This window comes from Nesoenas mayeri (assembly GCF_963082525.1).
Source record: "Nesoenas mayeri genome assembly, chromosome: 9".
NCBI lineage: Eukaryota > Metazoa > Chordata > Aves > Columbiformes > Columbidae > Nesoenas > Nesoenas mayeri.
Genome location: NC_137557.1, coordinates 17,772,754 through 17,797,015, shown reverse-complemented (window position 1 = coordinate 17,797,015; position 24,262 = coordinate 17,772,754). Strand labels below are relative to the sequence as shown.

The 24,262-nt window shown below is 45.1% G+C and overlaps 1 protein-coding gene across 1 annotated transcript in view; it reads left to right on the top strand.

Moving 5' to 3' along the window:
- MAP3K13 (mitogen-activated protein kinase kinase kinase 13) overlaps positions 1–24,262 on the top strand; it is a 39,886-nt gene that overhangs the window by 6,160 nt on the left and 9,464 nt on the right. The window contains exons 2-6 of the mRNA XM_080349644.1: positions 11,368–11,936; positions 17,897–18,080; positions 19,763–19,954; positions 20,849–21,007; positions 23,763–23,921. Of these exons, the coding sequence (XP_080205770.1) occupies positions 11,441–11,936; positions 17,897–18,080; positions 19,763–19,954; positions 20,849–21,007; positions 23,763–23,921 (1,190 nt within the window). The 5' untranslated portion in view covers positions 11,368–11,440. The remainder of the gene's footprint in view (positions 1–11,367; positions 11,937–17,896; positions 18,081–19,762; positions 19,955–20,848; positions 21,008–23,762; positions 23,922–24,262) is intronic.

Below are 24,262 nucleotides of genomic sequence, written 5' to 3'. Positions count from 1 at the left end.
CACTAATCAAATACAAACCTCCTATTGTTCTCCCCGCAGCTTCCTCCCAGTACGTGCTTATATTGAGTTATTTTTCATAGTAGCTCTCAGGACTTGTCATCCCAAGAGAAGCCAGAGGGAAGACAAACTCCTTTTCTGATTCACGTAACAGATGGCTGTCATTCGATACGCCGTTGTTACCCAAGCCGCACGGAGGGGCAGAAACCCGCCGGAGCGACGACCCGAAGGCGTTGGAGGATGTCTTCCCTGCCGAACAGCAGCGCCGGCGATGCCATTTTACCCCGCAGCTTCGCTTTGCTTCGCTCCCCAACAAATTCCTTCCAGCCTCCCGTCTCTCCCCGCATGGCACGCTGGGCGCTGCGGTGCCCAGATCCGGATTGGCCGCCCCCCTGCTCCCCTGTGCCGGTGCGCGGCCCCGGCCGGCGCCGCCGAATCGCCAAACAGCCCCTTTTCCATCCATTCATGAATCCGTGACGTCAGCACGCTCCTGGGCTTCTTTGCAGCAGGCTGCGGGATCGGGGGGGTGGAATTTCCTTTTATTTTGCAACACTTCCTTTTATTTTTTTTTTGCCTTCCATCTTTTTAAAACAAGAAAATGGAGCATCACACAGAGAACCTTAATCCTCGTGAGTATTTACATGAGAATGCCTTTTCTTTTTTGAAGCGCGTGTGCTTTTTGTGTGTGCTTGATGCTCAGCGTTGCCCTTTCGCCGTTTATTTCGGAAGGACAGATGGATGTTGCGTTTGTGATGGGAAAGGGCTGACAAAATGATGCTGAGAGAAGGGAAGAGGGAACGTGAAGCCTTAATTTATCCGTCGGTGCTTGTAAATCTGATAGCTGGCCTGTCCTTTTGCTTGTCGGTGTGCTAGACATTTTTCAGCTGCAATTCTGCACGTTATCTCCCTGTGCCCCCCTTTTAAAGGGGAAGGGAACGGCAATGGAGAATGGGTATATATGGAATATACAGGGAATTACAGAAGAATTACTAGAGATGGTATAAAGGAGCAGAATTGTATTTTTTTGCCCTCTAGGCAATTGTATTTTTTCTTTCCTTGTGGGCTAATTAAACAATTCTTCTATTGTGTTAGAGTAATAAATAATTTAATTTATTATTGAGATGAAGAAGAGATGTGTTTTTCTCTATCAGCTGGGTAGGAATTTGTTCCTTTATTGTTGAAAATAGCAGTTTGAGCTGGCTCTGTGTGCTAAACACATGCTTTTTACCCCTCATTTTCCTACTAGATGGGGAAGCTGGGGTATTATTGCAGTTAAGGATACTGTTCACTGGGGCAAGATTTGTCATATTGATGCTTACCTGAATGGGCCATGATGTCATGTTTTCTCCCAATGAAATGAGTGGAGCTGCTCTTTTATTTTTGGTTTTTGGGGGCGGTTTAGGTACAGCAATAGCTCGGTCGCATCGAGCCACATGTCTCTCCTAAGGAAATGAAAAATTGGGTATTTTAGAAAGATGACATCAGGCCCCTGTGTTTGGATATACTGATTTTATCAATAGGCAGTCTATTCAACAGAAGGAACTGAAGGAACCTATTCTCATGGATCATTTTGAGGGAGAAAATATTTGCAATAAAAACCAAGCAGATGAATGAAATGAGAGATTCAGCTGCTCTGACTGGCAAACGTGGGCACTTTCCACAGTAACCTCTGTGCGTGCAGCCACAGCCATCCTGGGACATCCTAGAGTGCGGAGGTTAAACTTGTCATCGGTTTAAAAGTTTTTGTTACTACCCTTTTTGTTGCGTTCCCGAACATACGCGGGTTTTTGTTTCTAGAGACGACCCTTTGAACCGCTGTTTCTGTAGCAGACTTCGGCTGCAAAAAACAAATACATCATTATTTTTGCTGTAGTGGCTTTTTTGTTTGTTTGTTTTTGCTCTAACGCCAGTTTTACTTCCTGTATTTTGGACCTCCGGTCTGATTCTTTGATCTGGAATGGTCCTGTCATTCATATTTGTCTTTGTCCCCTGCTGCCTGATAGTCTGATTTATAGCTGGCATTCATTTTGACCCCTGTGCCTGGAGTTAGCAAGTAACGTTCAGCACAGAATACATGGTAGGGACTCTTAGTGCTTCTCAGCTAGAGGTGAACTTGCATTTAAAAATGCTTGGCTTGTTTTCTTCTGGTTGCATTTTTAACCTTCCTCTTTTGTCTCCTGTTGTAAAGATCTCCTAAGTGGCTTATCTCCAGTGGATCAGAAAATTGAGTAATGATTTATTTGCACATGTCTTCATAGGTAAGCTGTTTCGCGATTAGTAGTTATTAAAATGTGGTTCTGCTCTAAGCAGTGGCAGGATAAGAAATGTTTTACAGTATTTCCTGTTTTCTTAGGACTTTTTTAACAGCAGATGTGAGACGGGGACTGATTAGGCTGGAGTTGTTCATGCCTGATACTCCTTCCAGGCTTTCTGCAGCTGAGGTGTGTGCAGTGGATTTCAAATAGTAAGACTTCTCAAAATGGCAGAGTTCTTTAAATAAAGCTTTCATACGTAAGTTAAAAATAAAAGGCTGGCATTGGTCAGATAAAGAGATTTAAAATTGGTGCCGGTTCCTCCTCCTTCACCCAAGCCTGGCTGTGCACTGAGCATTTAAACCAAGGTCCCACCTGCGATCCAGGGTTTGCAAGAAGCAGCAGCAGCAGCAGTCTCAGTGATTTTACATCTTCCAGTGCGTTTCTCAGTCATATTTGGATCAAAATGAGTGAACTGAGGTCAATGTTCCCTCTGCAGAAGAGGCCGAAGCTCTCAAGGATTTGTTTGGCAATTCAGCAACCCCTGGCCAGCTTATAGGACTTCTTATTTTAACCCCTTCTTGGCAAATGTGTCCCGCGCATGGGCTTTAGTCTTTTTTAGGCTGCTAGTTTTGTGACTTTACAGCGAATCACTCCCAAGTCTTGAGGAGCGAGAAGTAAACACTTCACCTAAAGCACACGCTGCTTTGGATTGAATAGCAAGTTGGCAGCTGCGGCAGAAATGCCGAGGTGGGCCGAGAGCAGCAACACTGGGTGTACTTACTCCCACCCCTATAAATACTCATCGTGCATGTTGACCTCTGTCCTCTTTCTCTGTTTACAACCTCAACCGAAAAGTCGGTCGCTGGAGCAGGCTCAAAGGCATTAACAACAGTTGGGTGTAGGCCAGGGCGAAGAATAGATGTCTCTGGGTAAAGTACAGGGGTTTTATAGCCCTTGGGTGAAGCTGTAATTGTTTGTGCTGGTTCTTGTGGAGCAGTCGCTAGCTCAGCGCCAGGGGAGGAAGGAGAAAGGAAGGGCCGTGGGTGGGAGGCTGGGCTTTTTCCAGCCTAGTGGGCTTGAGGAATGGAGGTCTCTCTGTGTGGACATTTTCTTCATTCCTAGGATGCTTGTCCTTTCCTGTCCCCAGCCCGTCGCTCCGTTACCTTCTGGAGGACACCAAGATCAGGATCTCAGCCTCCGGAGGGTCCTCTGCGGTTCTTCAGGCCGTGCCTGCGTGTAGCGTGTGCTGTCTTGGTCGCATTCCCATCGCATCAAGCGCTAGCGGCCCAAGAGCAGGATCACACCTCTGGGATGTTGCTCTTACTCTGTCGGTAATACAGGCTTAGTAGAGGCTCCTGAGCAAGTCGTCATGCTTGCTTCTGTTGAGGAGTAATCCTCTTTGCTCGTACATGCGTTATGGTGCTTAGTAAATACAACTTAGTACTACTGTCGCTTCTCATCGGAGAGATTTCCAGCTGGATTTCAGGTGTCCCCTTCCCATCGGGTCCACGCACTCTGGTAATGTTGATAGAGGCCAAAGTGTTGCATGTACCCCAGTAGTTTGTGGACTTTCAGTTGTTTAGTAACTTTAATACTGAGTATGAAGCGTGTAAGCTGCTAGTGCTGAGAAGTTTGACTCTTACATGTCAAGTGTGCTTTGCAAATACTGAATAATTCATATGTACTACAAAAATAAGAACAAGCATGGGAGTGAATTTACCTGAGACTGGTTTGATGCCTCACATGAATTAAAGTGAGGATTTGATTCATTCACTGGATTCCTGAAAAGACAACTTTGATATTGATCTTCATCCTCAAAGACCTTTCAGGTATTAGTTAATCTTAACACTACTCCTTGGAGGAAAATACAATGTTTCAGTTCTGCGAATGGGGGAACTTACAAGATACTGTTTGTTGGTAACGCTGGAACATTTTAATGGCTTCAGTGTGGCAATGTCAAAGAGGCTGTAAAGAGTCTGTGAACTTGAATTTGAGTTTTTCCTGGGTTTTGTAGTTGTAGGATATTTGAATTTAAATCCTGTAGTCTGTTATTGCTATTTAGTACTACAACATGAGGTAAGAAAGAAGCGTGGAATTCTGAAGGATGAGGAGAGAAAAGGAGCAGAGCCTGAAGTCTGTGACTGGGTTTTAAAGTTGATTCATACTATGAAGACAGCTGGAAGGATGAAAGAGAAGAGTGTAACTTAAGGTCATTTCTAAATTTCCATCTAAGACTAATTCCAATAGTAATTCAGTAATACAAAAGGCTAATCAGCATTTAGTCTGTCTTTTGTACCAGCTAAATGTTTTACAGTGGTATTGATGAGCCTGTGCTGGAGGGTATCAGTTGTAAATGAGATGTCAGAACGTTGTATATGAAATTTCTGGTGTTTAATATATGCACATAGCTCAAAACATGCAAACAACATGAGTGAGGGGAAAACAGAAGTAGCAATTAGGCATAAAAAGTTAAACCACTTTTTTGGGAAATGAAATGCTTGCAACATTATGGTCTGTGGTTTGTTACCCCCACCCCCCTGATAGATTATCCTTTCCTCCAAACCCGGGGGCCTGAGTTTAGGAGCACGGAGAAGGGCTGTTCCGCAGCGCAAATGTGTAGTACCATGATCCTGCAGCGGATATACGAGTCCTTATGCAACATCACCGATGTCCTATGGCATCAGATTATGCAATTTCTGAGCAGAAGAACGCAAAGCCCTGAGAGAACGCAGTAGCATTTTAGCAGATCCAAAAATACCTTCTACAGGATAGAGGAAGCGTTTATGTGTGTAGTGCTGGAAATATGTGGTTATGTAAGCTGCTTATTTCACAAGCTGCGCTTTGCAAAGCCGGCTAGCAGGTGAAACGGGAATCAATCTCGCCTTCGTTGGAGTTGGATGGAGAGGTCTCCCTGAGTACAAGGGAGGGTGGATTTGCTTTTTGCCTTGTTCACAAAGGTGATTTTTTTTCTTTATTTGTTCTTCATGCCAAAAAAAAAAAAAAGGAAAAATAAGTAGATGCTTGATTTCTTTTTCCAAATCAAACACTTCTTCCCCCACAAATCTGTGACCTTACGTTGAAGGAGTTCCTAGTTAAATATTTGTGCAGTGTTTGTGGAGGTAGAAGTTCATTCGTACGTTGGGAGCCAGTGCAGATGGACAAATTTCATGTTCTTTAAAGGTGAAGTAAGGCCTTGGGAATCATATTCGGTTTCTTTAGAGGGGGTGAAGAGGATGTCAGACAAGGGGATGTGGTTGATCCATTGGAATTTTGGCAAGAATACTTACCAGACTCTTAGAGAAACTAAACAGCTATAAAATAACAGGGACACCCTTCTCGCAGGCAAATGATTGGTGGAAGGATAAGAAATAAGAGTAGGCATAAATAGACAATAATGTTGAAACATTTTTTCTCTAAAAGGAGTTGTCATGCCGCTCTGCTTTGGGGATTGCGCTACTCATACACTTTCTACCTTTTCTTGCCTTATCCAGATCATTTAGGAATATTCTGAAGCAAGACGGGCCAGAGAAATAAGGTGTTCAGGGTAATAACCATGTAGTCCAGCTGCAGAGAGTACTGGAAGGGTCTTGTGAACTCGGATGATAAAACTGTCAGTCAAATTTAGGGTTGATTAAGGTGATATAGGAGAAATGGAAAAGATGGAGGGAGGTGATCAAAGACGCAGAGCAGGTTTCATATGGTGAGTGAGAAGGTAGAGTGGGAATTGTTAGACTTGAAAAAGGACGTTGGAGCGCAGGATGGGAATAGTTCATAAAATTGCACATGAATAGGGTTCAGGTGTCGCTGAAACCATCAACAACCGGTTATTCAAAGAAAGGAATTAAATGAGAGACGCAAAGTGAAGAATAGTTGGTGTTACCTTAGACAACAAACAGTTAAGCTGCAAAACTCCTTGCCACAGCATAGTGGCTGCCAAAGTGTTCTGGTTAAAAAAACCTCTTTGACGCATTTGCACAGGAAAAATACTTTGTGGGCTGTAGAATAGAAAAATACCACTGGAGGAGAGTCAGTGAGCTGCAGGTTGGGGAGCTGGGTGAGTTTGCTGCCTGCAGATCCTGCTCTTGGGCTTTGGAGGCGCTGATGGACCTGACGTTCTGCTGGAGTCCAGGGGACACTTATTGCTGCTCTGACGGGCTGAGCTGAAGATATAAGGTGCAGAGCGGCCCTCCAGCTGCTCTGTGCACAGAGCTCCAATTCAGGCAGCATGGGTATTTCTTGGCTGGTATACCAAACTATTTTTGTCGTTGTCAGAAAGGGTTCAGGCCGGAAAGCTAGACAGAGTTCTCTTTCTCACTGAAACGGTGACAGAAAAAAAAGTATATTACAACTGTGAAATGACTTCTGCCAAAAATGATGAGTCCCTGTTTCAGGACAGAGTGAATATATTGAATAAAGGCTAACTTAAATTAGCAGACACACCAATTCAAGCTTCTGGTTTGATAATACGAACATAGCTATTTATATATATTTACACCCTTACCGTGCACGTCTATGTTAAAATATTCAGTTAATGTTTTAGAATGATTGTGATAGTTTTGAACCCTAAGCAATTGCTCCTACGTAGCTCCGGTGATGATTATGATGTTTGCAAAAGGTAGTTGGCCTGTGTTGTAGCATCCAATGATGAGAAAGGAACTGTGAGTATATATTGTGGTTAGGAGGTACAGAAGTAGTGTAGTAGTTATCTGACAGAAAGAACAGTGTAAAGCACAAAAAAGCCAGTGTTACAACACTCCGGTTTTACCGGATAAATCTGCTGTTTTCTTGTAGAGTAAGTTCAGGCACACGCAGAAATGTATTTGGAGCTGTTGCAGTGACAGCCTCAAGATCTCAAGTGGGTCAGATGAAAAAATTTCCATCTGTTTTATCAGAAACAAACGGTGTTTTGGCAACGTTGTAACTGTAGGGCGGGATCGTGGCCGAGCATTCGCGCGGGCGTGAGATGGGACGCACTTTGTGGTGGGGAAGAAACATGGTGCCTTGAAGGAGCCGTGTGTCTGGACAAAGGGCGATTGCTTAGAAAAAGCCAAGCTTTGGCCTTGGGCTGCTCCATAGTTAAAGATTAGCCTATAACGTAGGCTGGACTGCACGGAGTTAATATGGGTTAGCTTAATAGTGTAGTTTCTTTTTTGAAAACCTAACCAGATAGAGTTGTTTGTGGTTGGTTTTTCTGTTGGGTTGGTTTGTTTTCAGCCGCAGAGCAATACTGTGTGGATCTTCGTGATACATTCATTTGCAATTCCTTCCTTTGAATAATGTGTCTTCAAAACCCCTGAAAACAAAGAGATTGCGTTTTGATGGTGTGTAACTCATTCTCTGTCAATAAATCTGCTATTACAGTTTGTGTTCAAAACAACTATGCAGAACACAAACATATATTCCCAGTCATGTCAAACCATAAAAGTGCAGTGTAAGAGGAGTATCTGATCCACTCAGACAGCTTTTCCCTCACCAGGAGACCAGGAAGAGAATAAGTTTTTTGGAATCGTGTGTAATAAAATCGTGCGGTTCCAAAGCCCGAAGGTCAGAAGTGGTAGTGCCAGCTCAGCAGCTCCTGGCGCTTCTTTCCTCCGCTGAAGTTGTACAGTGTGGAATGGCAGAGGATGGGAGAGGACTGTGTATCAACCTCTAGTCCAAATTCCATGTAGAAATTGAGAGATAATCACAAGGGACATGAGAGCTCAGCTTCAAGATACACATAGTAAGATAGCTATACCTTATAAGCATGCTTTTTTCTTCTTTTTGTTAGATTCTGGGATGTTTTAAAGAACTGTTCCAAGCCAGGAGTATTGTGCTAGTCCAGAGACGATACACATAAATTGCAGCCCTATTCTCAGTGTAGTTCCCTTGCTGTACCTAATGCAGCCAGAAGGAAATCACTGAGAACCAGGAAAAAAACAAGGGAACTCCAGGGCTTGAATGTAAGGAGTGATATGGACAGGAATCTCTTCTGGCCTTGATATTTGCTGTGTATCCGCTGGCTGGTTTCTGCCAGCTGCTCGTTTTTCCGCCTTTAAACATGGGTCAGACTGCTGCTTTTATTTCCTTTGTATATTGGAAGTGCAAGCATAGAATATGCCTGACTGGGTAATATAGAAAATAATGCTTCAAGGAAGCTAATTTAATATTACTGGATATTTGTGCTGTTTGGAAACTGAGCAGGGACTGCTCTGTACTGTTGCAGCCTTTACAGTATAGTAATGTTTTATTTGTGTGCTGTGATTTGCTTCTCTAGAAGAGGAGAATCTTCCACTACGGTCCACATCTTCAAACCTGAGCCTCACATTTCCTTATAGACGTAAAATAAATCTGTGAACTGCAGGGTGCATGAACTCATCAAAATAGTTCAAATCGGAGGGTCTGCCTTGGAGTCTGCTTGTGTGGAAGCACTTTGTGAAATGAGAGTATCTTAAATGTGCACACAATCCCCCTGCACACAGGGCTTCCCGTTTTTGAGGTGAAGATTGCTCCAGCAGAAGCGTCGCTCAGGTGAAAACAGAATGGCGCTTGACTGTGCTCTTTACTGTAGGAGTTAAGGAGGCACATATAGATCATGAACACCCCAAACGGCAAACAGGTTAAATATAATGAAACTTTAAGCTTTCAAGAAAATGTTTGCATTGAATGAAACTAAGATTTCTTTTATTGGGAAGAGTTCAACACGAAAAATTGCAGCTGAATCTTGGTGCTCTGACCAAAAGAAGAGGGGAGGCATGATGATAAAGCTTGAAAAATGCTCTTCAGGCCTTGTTTGAGGAGATCAAGGTCGAAGGCAACCTAATTTGTCTGTGTTCAATCAAATTTTGCTGAGGGAAGAGGGTGCACTTTGCAGAATTTATGGTAATATAAAAGAATTCTAGAAATTAATTTCCCCAACAAGTCAGCATCGATGCATTGTGGTATTAAGCGACTTCTATTCCCCACCAATATATCTGGACCGCTTCAAGTTGTTTGAAAATAATCATGCTCTCAAAACCACGAATTCACTACACCTCCGAAAAATCAGGCTGCTTATGTAAGTACCTAAATAAGGCTGTATGATGCAAATTTGAAAATAGTTTTGTAACTTTTGCGTGCCTCCTCTCTCCATGAAGCAGATACAGCGGCATACGAGACGGCAGGGAGAAGACGATTTGATTTGATAGAACAGACCAAACATCCCCAAATCTCAGGGGGTTTCCGAGCTGCGTAGTGAATCCCTGCGGCAGGTAGGAGGGAGCTTGGTCCTGATGCATTCCAGCCAATGTGCCTGTGATTCTGCGATCCGCCTGTTATACAGCGCAGAAAATGCACACAACTTGCCCGAACTCCATCAGAAAAAGAGATTCTTTGTGTAGAAACTAGGAAAGTGTACAGGAAAAGCTGTTCTTTCTCTGTTAAATCTTACACGATCATGCACGAGGTTCTTAGGGACATGGTTTAGTGCTGGAGTTGGGTTATGGTTGGGCTCGATGATCCTGTGAAATGATTCTGTGATTGTGAAGTCAGAAAACTATGTAGAAAAAAACACAGGCCTTTATTAGATAGTGTATTTTGAGAGCTGTGTACCAGCAAAACAACTTTGTTCTCAAAGTCCGATTTAATCCTTAATGCGCTTCCCATTGTTTAAATTTGAGTTGCTGTTGGGATGCTGTTACCCCAAATCATATTTTGGCTCTTACTCTAGGCTTCCTTGCAGGGGAAACTGGCTGACGTCGTATTTGCATCTCTTACTACACTGTGTAATGACAAGCAGACTCCTCTGTAGGAACGCTGCTCACGGTTCGCTTCTGTCTCTCTTGTCCCTTTGGAAATGAGCAGAGGCAGTGCACAGGAGGGATGAATTGTAGTTGGTTTGCTATTTTTCTGAAATTCTGTTCAGGTCTGAAATGTCTTCCTTTTTTTCTTTATATTGACAACAAAATCTGTGTTCATATGACTGCTACTAGTAGTAGGAACCATACTCCTGCAGTCGCTGGGGGATCAGTCACTGTAACGCCGGTCACAGATGGGTCAGGAGTAACCAGCTTGAGCTTCCAGGGCAAGTCTGATTCAGCTCCTTTAGTAGCATGGACTGTACTGCAATTTTTGCCTCACTTATTTTGCTTTTTCTTTTTAAAGAATGAAGTTTGCAGCCTATACGTCGTTCCCCATGTGATCAGGCAGAAATACAGGAAGGTAAACCAGGCTTCTGGCTGTACCCATGTGGAGAGGGACCGAAGCCCAGGAGCTTTTCATAGCCCGGGCTGAAGATCTGGTCTCCAGTGACCTGGTCTTGAGAAGCCGAGCTGTTCCCCATTGATTGGCTCTGTGCAGCCTGACCACCTCTTTCTTCCTCCCCGGGGCTGTTTGCAGAGCCCTGGACTTTGCACCCAATGTGACTGATCTTACTTTTTAACACAGTAGTTTCTGTTCATGCCATTTATCTTTTTCCCCCCTCTTGAGCCTTCCCTTCCTGCAGAGGGGAAGCAGAGCAGCGGGACAAGGTGCTTGTGGAAGGAGGGAGATTATACAGTTCCTGTAGAGCTCCATAAGTCTTAGTTGTTTATTAGGGTGACATCTACATGGTTAGAGAATGTAATGTGTCTTGCTAGGTTGAACTTGGCAGCATTAAACTGGGTGGTCACAACTATGTGGGGCTCTGATTGTTCCTTGGTGGGCTCCGTGTCCCTGCGTCACTGCACTTCGGTTCTTTACGTCTTGTCTCAAGGGTTTGCAGAGGAATCCAGAGTTTGTGGGCTGTTCCAGACCCAGAGACTGGGCTCAGACCTTACCTGAGTGGGGAAACACCTGGAGCTCAGCTTCAGCCTGATAAATGCTATAGGAGACATGAAGAAACTGCTTTTTGCTGCCGAGAGTCTTTCAGGGTTTTGGCCTTCAGGCTTTTGTTTAAAATTTGTGGTGTTTGTTTCCCTGGCAATTCCTGTAGTAGGTTACTGAGAGTGGAGTTTCTGTTGGAATAATTTATTTGCTTCTTTTAGGGCAGTAATTGTTTACTAAGTATCAGCAGTTGTCTGGAATGTCTGGTTAATTATCAGCTCGCCTCTGTGAAAGTGCACGTAGTGAAAACACTTAAATAAAAATTTGAAAGTTGTTCACTTTCCTCTTGTTTCAGGTACTGGGTCCCCGTGTCACATCTGAATCATGTTGTACTAATTCTCTAAGTACCGACTCAGACCATCTCCTTGATGCACACTCACGGCATCATGGCCAGCACTCAGGAGCGCCTGAGCTTGTCTTCCTCTCCAAACTCGATGGGCAAAGCTTTCTGTGAAGATAAAGACTTTAGTAGGTTACACGATGAACCTACTGGGAACCACCTGTCCCCCGAGCTCATAGAGGACGTGCGTGAGAAGGGCTTGCTGCAGACGGACCTCATGGAGAACGTGAGCAGCCCGGTGACGGCTGCCGTGCTGACCAGCATCAGCGAGGACTCCAGGGACCAGTTTGAGAACAGCGTGCTGCAGCTGCGGGAGCAGGACGAGTCGGAAACAGCCATTCCTCAGGGCAACAGGAGCGCTATGGACGGGGAGAGCAACGGCGGGGCGGACGACGTTAAAGTCCAGTTCAACCGGTCGGGCAGCGGGAGCGGTGGGTTTCTTGAGGGACTTTTCGGTTGTCTGAGGCCTGTGTGGAACATCATAGGCAAGGCTTACTCCACAGACTACAAACTGCAGCAGCAAGGTGAGTAGGGAAGCAGACTTTTAATGCTTTTTCACAGCTTTCCATGTGACCGTTCTTGTCTTGTGCAGCCCTTTTGTGAGTTTGCAGAGAGAAATGTTGGAGCACAAGTCTTACGAGGAGCGGCTGAGGGACCTGGGGGGTTCAGCTGGAGAACAGGAGCTGAGGGGAGACCTCCTGATCTCTGAACTGCCTGAAAGGAGCTTGGAGCATGGAGGGTGTTGGCCTCTTCTCCCAAGTAGCAAGTGACAGGACAAGAGGAAATGGCCTCAAGTTGCACCAGGGAAGGTTTAGATTGAATATTAGGAAAAAATTCTTCATGGAAAGGGTTGTCAGGTGTTGAAACAGGCTGCCCAGGGCAGTCATGGAGTCACCATCCCTGGGGGTGTTTAAAAGACATTTAGATGAGGTTCTTAGGAACATGGGTTAGTGCTAGGGTTAGGTTATGGTTGGACTCGATGATCCTGAGGGGCTCTTCCAACCACGATGATTCTGTGATAATATGATAAATCCTGCACTGTACAGCCAACTGCTGTCATTTGTGGTGCAGTCAAGAGTCGGAAAGAATTGTGTTGAACACATGGATTGTACCAGCTATTTCACCTCTGCATTTTCATCATGCCAGATGAAAAACACTGACAAGCATTTCTGCTCCTACATGTGGGTGCGAAGGTTGTCTCCAGCTGCCCACCAAAGAGCAGTACTATTGCTTCTCTTTGGGCAGACTACATGTACTTTTATGTCTTCTTGTTTAGAAGTAATTTTATGTTTCCAGAAACATGTCCTTTAGTGTTTATACCTTTTTCATTTAGATATATAGCTGTGTAAACGTATAAGAGTGTGTGTGCATATAAATAGATGTGGGTGTGTGTATAACTATAAATATACATATAAAATATGTTGTTCAGGAATAAGTAATGTCCCAGTCAGTCACATACACGTGTATTTAGGAGCTACTAGAAGCTGAAGAGCAGAACATGCTCTGCCTTTGGTGTCCAGTTTCTCCCCTAGCACAGGGGACGTGGCAGATGGGAACAGACCAAACTGTCACTAGAATGAAGGAGCTGAAATGGTTGAGGATTATTGAAAATGGGAACAGCCCGGCCAGCCTACCATACCGTGGGGTACAGGTCTCCTGTATTGCTGTGATCATGACTCCGTATCAATCAAAATGTAAATTATAAGATGTGCGGCCAGAAATCCCATCTGAGAGGTTCATATTTAAACCTCAGGGTTGGGTTGGGGAACAGTTCCTAATCCAAGGCAATAGAGCTGTTTGGTAACATGTTGGGTGAATCAAATAATCTCAGTCCTCCTTCCTCGGATCGGGGGTTTCCAGGTCAGGGCTCAGAGCAGGGAAAGGCTCCTGCATTTTGGAATGGCAGGTGTCTTCCTGAGCCTCTTGTCCATCAGACCTGTGTGCTCAGCAAGGGCTTACTTGGATTTGAAATCCTTTGGTTCTAAGTTTTGTCAGCGTTGTAAAGGTATGTCACACGCGATCAAGTCTATAATAAGAAAAGGTGACTGAAAATTCCTCGGAGAATTAACATCATTGGGGTGATTGCACCATGGTGTCAGTATGTCTGTGTTACGCTGCTTTGGTTTGGGTGCTCAGTGTTTTTAAGCAAAGCCGAAACTTCCCGAGGAAAGGACACGGCTGCGGTTACATTGGCAGCTCCCAGCAATGCTGTGACTGTCCCACACAAATGCCGCTTTACCAGGTGAGACTTGTCAGCGCCCAGAGCTGCGGAGCCAGCACGTGCTGCCAGGAAAACTACCTGTGAGGCCAAGAGATCATATTTCGCATATAACTGGGACAGCAGATGTGTTGGAGACCGCGGTTTAATATGTGCTTTGATGGCCCACGGGGGACGCTTTCTTTTGTGTGAAAGTCACTAATGAAAACGAGCAGCTGAGCTCATTGCTGTGTTTGTGGGGCGCACGTAGAGCTCCTCGCTGTATGCACAGAAGTGTCACGCTGTTCTCATTGTCACGAGCACGTTCGGAGCTGTAGATTCACGGACGCTTTGCAGTTTGCTGTTGGCATTAGGCCCTTCCTGAAAGGGCAATTTTGAAATGGCTACAGATGTGGTTAAGACTGAAGATTAATCGCGATCTGTCTCTGCTGGCCTGTCTGGTTTCGCTGCATCGCCAATGTCTTCACAGTCAAAAAGGAGAGTGAAAAGAAAACAAATCTTTTCTTTCCTCTGGAGCTGATCACCTGGTCAGATCTCTGATGGTAGTAGCACGCTTCTGTTACTCAAGGATAAACCCTTTTAAACTGCTTCTGTGCTAAAACTTGAGGATTTTGTCAGAATATTCACATTCTGTTTTCCAGATGATCTCATTCTTGCTACAAGAAAATCTTCTTTGTGTGCGTTTCATCAGCTACATAGAAGCCAGCAGTTTAGTAATGCTGTATGTGATTGCTTTTCTTTTTACTCTATTTTAGCAAGAGCGCAGAGGGTGCAAGGTTTGTGTTTGCAATGCGTTTGGAGAAGACAGTCTGAGGAAATGTCCCTGGCTCCTCCAGCAGTAAAGAGAAGCTTGTGGTGACCTTTTAATCCTGGGAGCTTATTTACAGTTTTGGGCTTGTGCCACAGATCTGTGCAGATGATTTTTCCCCCCCCTTTTATGAAACACCTACTTGACGCCTGATCCAGGAGCAATCAACAACAGGAATAGGAGTCCAGTTGGGACCTGTAGCCCCAGGGGACTTCACGTTGCCTGTGGATGCTGCTCAGATGCTGCTTGACCCCTAAAATCACTCCTATGTTTTTCCGGTTGTTTGCACTGATTTCTAAAAGCTGTTGAGTGCTTATAGGGAGATTCTTGGTTCTTTAATTTGCATCTACCAGTTACTTCATTTGGGTCATTGTGTTTTCTGTGGACTCATTTGCCTCCTGAGCCATTTCCTTTGGATTAAGAATCTGTCTTCAGGCGCTGCTTTCACCTTCCCTTTCACAAGTTACATGTTTAACGTCAACACACGCATTTTTGTGTAAACCTTGAGAGTAAGGTGCTCTGCAAAGTGTGCTTGTGTGTTTGGGTTTTTTGCAAACCAGAGACGCTTCTTGTCACAATGCCAGTGCTGGCGAGCGGCCAGCGCTGGCAAACAGCAAAAATTTGCCTCAAATAGATTGACTCAGTGGCTCAGGCTGCTCCTGTGTTTCTTCCCCACGGGAAACAGATTCCCATCATTCTGCTCAAATGGTTCTTAATCACCTTAGAAACGCAAGCTCTTGCGTAATTCCTGCTGCTATTACGCTTTAATTTGTTTAGGGGAAGCGGCCCACAGGTTCCTTTAGGCCCTAAAGAGTCTGGAATCCAAAATTCTCCATCCCGATAGGAGACATCCTCATCTCTCTGCTGCTGCAAGCCCTGGAGCCCGGGCAACATCAAGGGATGCTTGGCCGAGCAATGTTCACAAGCTTATTGAACAAGGTACCGTTGAGTCTTGATCAGTGTGTCCAGCTGCATCTTCTAGTCACCATGTTCGTTTTCTGGCTGGGCACTTTGACTTATTCATCATAGCCACATACCCAAGTTTGTGCAGCTGGCTTATTCAATTGTTTTTTCTGTTTCAAGCTGTCGGTTGAGATGACAGAGATCTCGGCATCGTGTCTTGCGTGGTGCGTTTCTCATTGTACCCTTTGTGTGGATGTGCCGTGGCCGGGACAGCCGGAATTCACCGTTCTTTGCTTCAGGGTGTTGTGGGCTGTTCGGATGGGTCCGGGAGGGCTTTACAACCTGCTCCAGGTTGATGGCCATGGTCTCAGCTTCCAGCTGTGTTCAGCTGGCGTTGCGTTGAGTCTTCCCTTTTCCAGCCTTGCTTATTGCCCCTCTAATTGTGTGATACTGACCCTTCCCAGCCTGGTGGCCTCAGGCTGGTCCCAGGGAGCCATAGGCAGCACATGCACTGGGTAATTGAGATGTAAATCAGCGGCTTTGGGTTGTAGTAGAAAATGCAGGTTCGTACCACTAATGCTGACAAACCCTGGTTTTCACTGTAGTCCAGCACTTTTCTCCACCGGCAGCATTGGGAAGCTTTTCAGTCCTTGCTATGTCTTGGGAGTCAAACGAATCACTGATGGCCTATTGACATGTTGAATTTTTGTCTGACTGTTGCATTCTACATTACATATGGTTTGGCTCTTTGTTCTTGAAACTCCCAGATGCTTCAGTGATTGTTGCTATGCTGAAATATGTTCCCTGCACCGTGCCCTTAGTGACCAAGGTGCGAGTGGGATGTGGGGAAGGATCTTTCTTACCAAATAAACATGAGGTGACTTGCAGGAGGAAGCACATGAACTTCTGCTTTGTTTCCGATCTCTCTCTGCCTTTGCCATTGCGGAGGTTAATAGGTAATATTAAGAGCAAATTAGTGCTCCAGGTGATGGGAATATCGTTACCTGTTACTGCTCACTAACTCTGGAAATCGATGGCAATGTTGTGCGCCTTATGCAGGACAGGCGGTCTGCTCGCATGTGAAGAAACAGCTATTGCAGTACAACAGAGTAGTTGCAGTGTTGCCCACGTAAAAATACTGGTATCAACAAACACAAAAACCGACTGAATTGCCACCTTCTTTCAGAAGCAATGCATTTGTGAATTAAAAAGGAATGTAGGTCTTCTCAACTCATGAATTTCTTTATTTTCTTCATTTAAAGAATGGTCTTTAAATGTCTAAAGCATCAAATAGCAGTTATAAGTATTGTGACAAAAAATTGCTCAAGTTGTTTAGTGAAGAATAACACTTATCATTTTAAAATACTTGAGTGTCCTGTGGTTGAGATAGTGGTCACAGCATTTCTTACTTTGGTTTCTATTAGTTTCTTACATGGACAGGCATTTCTGGCTTTAATATTAAAGGACATGTTTGCTGGCAGGCAGTATGAGCTTCGTGGTGCCATAGCGTTCTTGGAAATTGAGGTAGGGATCATCCATGGCAAACCCACGGTTGCTGGGTTTCCTTGGCTATAATGCATTTCAGTTGTGCTGTCTTAATATTTTTGTACGATGTAAGGTTGTACGCGGATATATCAGTATGAAAAACAGACTCGTGCGAAGAAACGTGCTTAGGGTTGAACTTTGCCCTGCGGAGTTGAAGGAAGTTCTTGCGATGTTGTTTTTGTTTGGTTGGTGAGCAGAAAGATTTGAGTCATAATCCGTCCAGAGGCAGTTTGGGCACATAAGTTTCCTTTTGGTGAATCTAAAATGGGCACTTTTGCATAATCCCCATTGATGAAATGAGGAGACACATTTTGTAGTGATCGGAAATAGGGACCTGCAGAGGCACGACTTCCTTTTATTTCGGAAATCGATTCAGAAATCACCCCTCGGGCAGCATCCCCACACTGTGCATGCGGGTACCTAAGAGGAGGAATCCCCTAAGATTTTTTTTTGCCTGTTTGACACCAATACACACAATATTGTTGTGGGAAAGACCTGTTTCTGTGACCGGTGCTGGTGATTAATGTGCTTTGTGTTGGGTAACTTAATGGTTGCTGGTCTGTTTTACAAGCTGCCACCTCTGACATTGCTTTGTATTTTCTATTTTAGGGGGGAAAAATACCCTATATATATCTATATATATCTCTATATATATATATAGATATTTTGTCAATGTTTTTTCAATGTAGTCATGTAGTTTATAAGAGATACCATCATGATTTGATACTGGAGTTGAGGCCCTGCTCCCTAAATTGCCCATCCTGTGTCCCTGGGATGTTCAGTTGTCACCTACCAAGTGTCAGTGGCTCGTATTGGAGGGTGGGCCAGGCTGGTGAGCTCTGCCGAAAAGCAGCTGCGAGGATGGAAAGAACAGTCTGGAGGTGACAGTGCTGCGGGGAGATGCCATCTGTACCCCCAGAAAAGTTCACCTTGGGATGCAAGCGAGGTGGCAGGTGCTGTGATCTTACGGCACAATATTTTTGTGGTCTCAATCTTTTCTCTCATTGCAGATACATGGGAGGTGCCGTTCGAGGAGATCTCGGAGCTGCAGTGGCTGGGCAGCGGCGCGCAGGGAGCCGTGTTCCTGGGCAAGTTCCGCGCCGAGGAGGTGGCCATCAAGAAAGTGAGGGATCAGAACGAAACCGACATCAAGCACCTGCGGAAGCTCAAGCACCCCAACATCATCGCCTTCAAGTAGGTTGCAAAACTCATTAAAAACGTACCTTGATCGAGGAAAGATCCTGTCACGGAGGCACCCCAAAGTTTTAGGTGGACAAGTTCCAAAACAGACTTTATTCTGGCTGGAAAAGTGCAGTCAATAAACTGACTAGAAACAGGGTTTATACAATTAGTTAGTACTCTGACAACATAAAATACAGGTTCGGATATGTCAAGAGTTTTGATTGCGGGGTAACAATAAAACCGTGGCAGATGTATCGTTAACCCCCTCTTCCCCCACTTCCCCCTTCAGCCCCTTCCTCTCCCCGCTTCCCACTAAGCACAGGCGATTGGGAGGGAAAGGAGGACAGAGAGAAGAGAATTGGAAAAATTAAAAATGTGTTACTAATGCTACTGATAAAATAGAGAAAAATAATACAAAATATACAAAACCAATCTTGAAAGTCTCAGCAACTGCAGAGTTGATACCCGAAGTCCTGGACTGGACTCTGCAGCCAACCGGAGCTGGATTCAGTCTGTCACTGGCCTCAGTTCGCAGGGACAACTCGCAAGGTCCTCTCCTAATGTCGGCCATAAGGAAAAGGGAAAAAGGGACGAGATCCTCGTGATCTCCCACTTTTATATGAAGTATTCATGTAAATGTTATACTCAGCTGGACAGTTTCTTGGTCACCTGTTTCTCGTTGCCCCTCTGGCGAGATGTGAATCTGTCCTTATCAATAATTTTGCGTTCCATTGCTATGTTTACCAAAACATGTGTCTGGTTCTCCAGGAAAATGCAGTTGATATGAAGCTTTAGCTGACAGGCAAATTCACTAAAAGAGAAACTTGTTTTTAACAAAACCTGGACAGGATATCAGTTGAGGAGATTATTGGGGTACAGCAAAATAAGAATAATGAGGATCCACAGTGTGCATGCACACACTCATAAAAAACAAAACCAGAGCCCTCTGACTCCGGGGTACCCACAAGAAATAATCACTCACCTGGGTTAGGTGAGGACTCATTCAAGGATATATCCACTAAATAACCACTCAACAAACGAGGAGGTGAGGTATTCTCAATACTGGAAAGTCTCCTTAGACAGCATCCCAGTCTAAGGGGAGGGCTTCAGTTCACAGACCCGCTGCTCCGAGAAGACCACTCCAAGGGGGCCTTTGGTGGGAACCCCATTTTATAGCCTGGTCAGATATGACTGTGGGCATTACAACATGGTCTCGAAGCTTTGCAGCTACTCTGGGCACCTCTGGTGCTAATGACCCCATCAATTGACTCACGGTCCTGTTACCCACCATCTGGTGGAGGTGAAATCACCCTGACCCAGGGTAGGGGAGGATGTGACTATCAGCACCTTGGTACCACCCTGGTGCATACGTGGGGACAGGCACAGTGGGGCACAAAAGGTGCTAAAAGAGCCGTCAAGGGCCAGATCTCAAGGGGATGTGCAGCTGCCACAGAGCCGTTCATTTATGTCCCCTAGCCAAGGTTTTTACAAGCTGTCTGTATGACAAAATGGGCAGGCATCCTTCCTTTTAAAATGAGGCTCCTCCTGCCGAAAGCATGCAGGACACATTCCCTGTTTGGGAGAGAGAGCCTTGCGCTGGCACAGTAAATATTAATAGGTTACTCTCCCTTTTGAGAATCACTCTGGGACTTTTGGTCTCCTGATCCTCACCAGCCATGTGTTTCTTCTTCCAGGGGAGTTTGCACACAAGCCCCGTGCTACTGCATCATCATGGAGTACTGTGCGCACGGGCAGCTCTACGAAGTGCTGCGAGCGGGGCGGAAAGTCACCCCGCGGCTGCTGGTGGACTGGTCCACTGGGATTGCCAGCGGCATGAATTACCTGCACCTTCACAAAATCATCCATCGCGACCTCAAGTCACCAAAGTGAGTCTCTAGCTACTTAAACATTGTGGTGGTCTGTCTTTTTTTCTTGAGGAATAGTTTAAAATTAGATCAAAAGCAGCATTGTAGCCTCATCTAGGTGTTGCAGCCTCACCTAGGTGCTGCTGTTCCAGCAGGGGAATTGGTCTAGATCTTTTGAGGTCCCTTCCAATCCCTGACATTCTGGTGATTCTGTGATTATCTTTTTTTCAAGGTGAAGCTTTCAACATTCACTCTCAAAAGTAATGGGAGTGAAACTAATGACAGTTACTGGCACTCCCCTCCCATGCTGCAATTCAACAAGACTGGAAATTTTACCAGTACCTTACATGAGAAATTGCAGCCAGGAGATATTTCTAATGATGTGATGGTGTCTGGTCCTTTTCGAAAGTTAAATATTCTGTTGCTTTCTCCTTTTTTATTTTTCCTTCTTGCTTATTCTTTTGTTATCTCCCTGGTTTTCTGGAATGTGTCTTTCTCATTTCTCTGTTGCTTTCTGACTAAAACTATGTGACTGTTTATATTCTTATTCCCTAGATGTTTATCATTATTAGCCTGTGACATGACATGAGTGCTAGAGTTGGTTTATGGTTGGACTTGATGATCCTGAGGGTCTCCTCCAGCCAAAATAATCCTACGATTCTATGGTTCCATGACTGTGACTGCCTTAAGACAATAGTTTTAGAAATGCGTTTGAGGCAAAAAACCACAGCCACCCAAAGAAAGGGCATGTTTTCATTGGTGAAAATGCGTAATCTTTCTTCTTGTGCTGCAGTTGTGAACAGTGTGGCCTCCACTGTTTGTGTTGATTAAGAAGGGGTTTACTCCCGGTGGTTGTTGTGGTACAAGAAACGTTGCAAAATGCTAATGTCTTTATTTTTTTTTTTCTCCTTCCAGTGTTTTAGTTACACACACAGATGCAGTAAAAATTTCGGATTTTGGTACATCTAAAGAGCTCAGCGATAAAAGTACCAAAATGTCTTTTGCGGGAACTGTGGCTTGGATGGCCCCGGAGGTGATACGCAACGAGCCTGTCTCTGAAAAGGTGGATATCTGGTGAGTAGTATTAACGTTTAAGTATCTTCACCTTCTGTTTAACCGCTTGTTTTCCCAGCACTTCCATATTCGTCTCTCTCTTCTCATCCCAGGCACGGGGATAATTTGGTATAGTTGACCACCTTTTCCTTTCTGCACACTGGCCTTGGCTGTTGTTCGTACAGCCACAGGATTAGTCCAGTGACTCTAACTCTGGATCCAAGAGAGAGGAAACCAGGATACATTGTAAGAGTTTTGAGTGCCTATTTCCATCCCGTGTGTACTCTGTGTCCAAAAGAACACAAAGCAAGGTTCAGATCTCTGTGATATTAAAAATCGTTGAGAGTGGACTCAGCCGGGCAGCTCATTTGAGATGCCTCTCCACAGGTTTCAGGGTCCTCAAGGGAACCGCATCTCTGTTTCTTGCCTTGTTATTTGATGTCAGTAGCCAGGACGGGCACCCTTCTCTCTGCTTTACAGCCAGGATGAATATTCCTCCTTGAGTTTTTTTCCAGCTTCAAGTGCTGTCACCTCCTTTACTGCTACAGGTCCAAGCTGTGGGTGGTTCAGAGTCAGACGTGGTGCTTTCCACCCTGAGCTTTCTGTTCCCTTCGGTTCAGGAATATTGTGTGGAGCATCCTATCCCTCTGCTGAGGGCTGTGTGCACTTCTGTACTCCTTTCCTCAGGGACTCAGGGCTATTGCTCTGTGGTACAAACATAGAGGTGCCTTTGGTGCAAGTTCCTCTCAAGTCTGCTGCAGTGCTGGGTGCTCCAGCTGCTCCTTGACATCCATTCCTCCCTAAAAAGGAGTAAAAGCGACATTCATGAATGCTGACAAAAATGAGAACAGTTCCTAAGCTGCTTATGTGTCTGCTCTCTCTCATCTTTAACAGCATGCTAAAAAAAAATAAATCTATAATCGTATCAGAAGTCTTGAAAATCCTTTGTCAGTTCTTAATCATAACAAAGCTGAAACCAGATGGGGTTTCCTGGTAGCTTGTTCAGCCACCTGGATCCCTGCTTTCCTGCAGCCCACGGGAAAACATATATATGTTCAAATTCTGCTTGTTTGGTGTTTTTTTTCCCTAACATGATTTGAAAGTGCAGCGTTTTTCACAAAGTGTGCAAGCACACAAAGTTTCCCAGCTGATGGTTGTTCAGACCCAGGCAGTTTGTCCCTTAGATGTGCTTCTATACTTAATAAAAGCAACTTGATACCAGTACAAGCCAGAAACACACTTGTTGCTTTTCACCTGGCCTCACCTCGCCTTGCAGCCTGGTCCTTAACGTGCGGTAAGATGTTTTAGAACTGTTTGCTGTTATAAATTAAGGTTTTGGTCCTTACTGGTCATTTCACTAAGGAAGAGAGGCAAAGTGGGTTTTCTTACCTGTATCTTTCACTTCTTATAATAGAGTTATCTTAATTTTTTCTTTCTTTAGCCTTCCTCAGCACAAAGGAACTATCAGATGAGACTGCATGCGGTTTTCATACTGGCACATATGACTATTCTTGCATTTGTTTCTTCATTTCTTATTTCAGTAATTGTAGCAATGAGGGAACCCCAGGTTCCAGTATAAGTTGGGGAATGACCTATTAGAGAGCAGCGTAGGGGAAAGGGACCTGGGGTCCTGGGGACAGCAGGGTGACTATGAGCCAGCACTGGGCCCTTGTGGCCAGGAAGGCCAATGGTACCTGAGGTGGGTTAGAAGGGGGTGGTCAGTAGGTCAGAGAGGTTCTCCTGCCCCTCTGCTCTGCCCTGGGGAGACCACACCTGGAATCTTGTGTCCAGTTGTGGCTCCTTAGTTCCAGCAGGACAGGGAACTGCTGGAGAGAGTCCAGCGCAGCCACCAAGATGCTGAAGGGAGTGGAGCATCTCCCGTGTGAGGAAAGGCTGAGGGAGCTGGGGCTCTGGAGCTGGACAAGAGGACACTGAGGGGTGACTCATTCCTGGGGATCAATATGGAAAGGGGGAGTGTCAGGAGGATGGAGCCAGGCTCTTCTGGGTGACAACCAGTGAGAGGACAAGGGACAATGGGTGCAAACTGGAACACAGGAGATTCCACTGAAAGAGGAGAAGAAACTTGTTGGGGGTGAGGGTGTCAGAGCCTGGCCCAGGCTGCCCAGGGAGGTTGTGGAGTCTCCTTCTGTGCAGACATTCCAACCCGCCTGGACACCTTCCTGTGTAACCTCATCTGGGTGTTCCTGCTCCATGGGGGGATTGCACTGGATGAGCTTTCCAGGTCCCTTCCAGCCCCTGACATTCTGGGATTCTGTGAGTCTCAAACCCATGAAACTCGTACCTAGGAGTACATGAAACAGCAGAGGGAGCTTTAGACTTCTGCAAAACAAAAGCCCACAAAACACCACCTTTGATGTGTTGTCTCGAAGACACTAACCAGTTCTGTCTGCCCTGTAGTAGATCTGTTCTTACCAATAAAACCAGTCAGAAGTCTGGCAGAAATAAGATTTAATCTATATATATATAAAGGTACTTTCAGGAGTTTTTTAAATCTCAAAAAGAAATAGGAAGGGTTGGTGAAGTCCAGTGTGGTTTGGTGTTCAGCCCAGCACTGGGGCAAAGGATGAAGAGTTACTTGATGTGTGAAATAGCTGCTCTTGGTTAAAAGAACACTGTTGCACCTACTCATAATTTCAGATCAGACCTACCTAGTTCTCTGTTTCACCAATCAAATAGTGATTTTTCCAAGCTCCAGGTGTTTTTGTTGAATTGAATTCATGCGGATTTTTTTTCTCCTGGTTTATTTCTTCATCAGGTCATTTGGGGTCGTTTTGTGGGAGCTGCTCACTGGAGAGATTCCCTACAAAGACGTGGACTCTTCGGCCATCATTTGGGGAGTGGGCAGCAACAGCCTGCATCTTCCCGTCCCTTCCACCTGCCCCGATGGCTTCAAAATCCTCATGAAGCAGACCTGGTAAGAGCCAGGAGTGTGTGTAATCTTCCAGCATTTCCCCACTCCATGAGTTTTACTGATGGCACGAAGGGGGAAAACAGGCCAGAGCCTCTCTGGACCTTTTCAGGTGGCTGTTTTACCCTGGCCCTGAGCTGCTGCAGTGTTGGTGCTAACACTGCTCTGCCTGGCTGCAAACAGCAGGAGCGGTTTGTGCAGCTCTGAATAGCAGGTCCCTACACTTGTATCCCCACCTAGTGGAAGCAGGGGAATTTGGAAATTAACAGGATAATGAGCTGGGAACTGTTTGTTCTTGACAAACAAATTAGGAACAGTTTCAGTTTGTATCCTGTCTTTCACTTTGT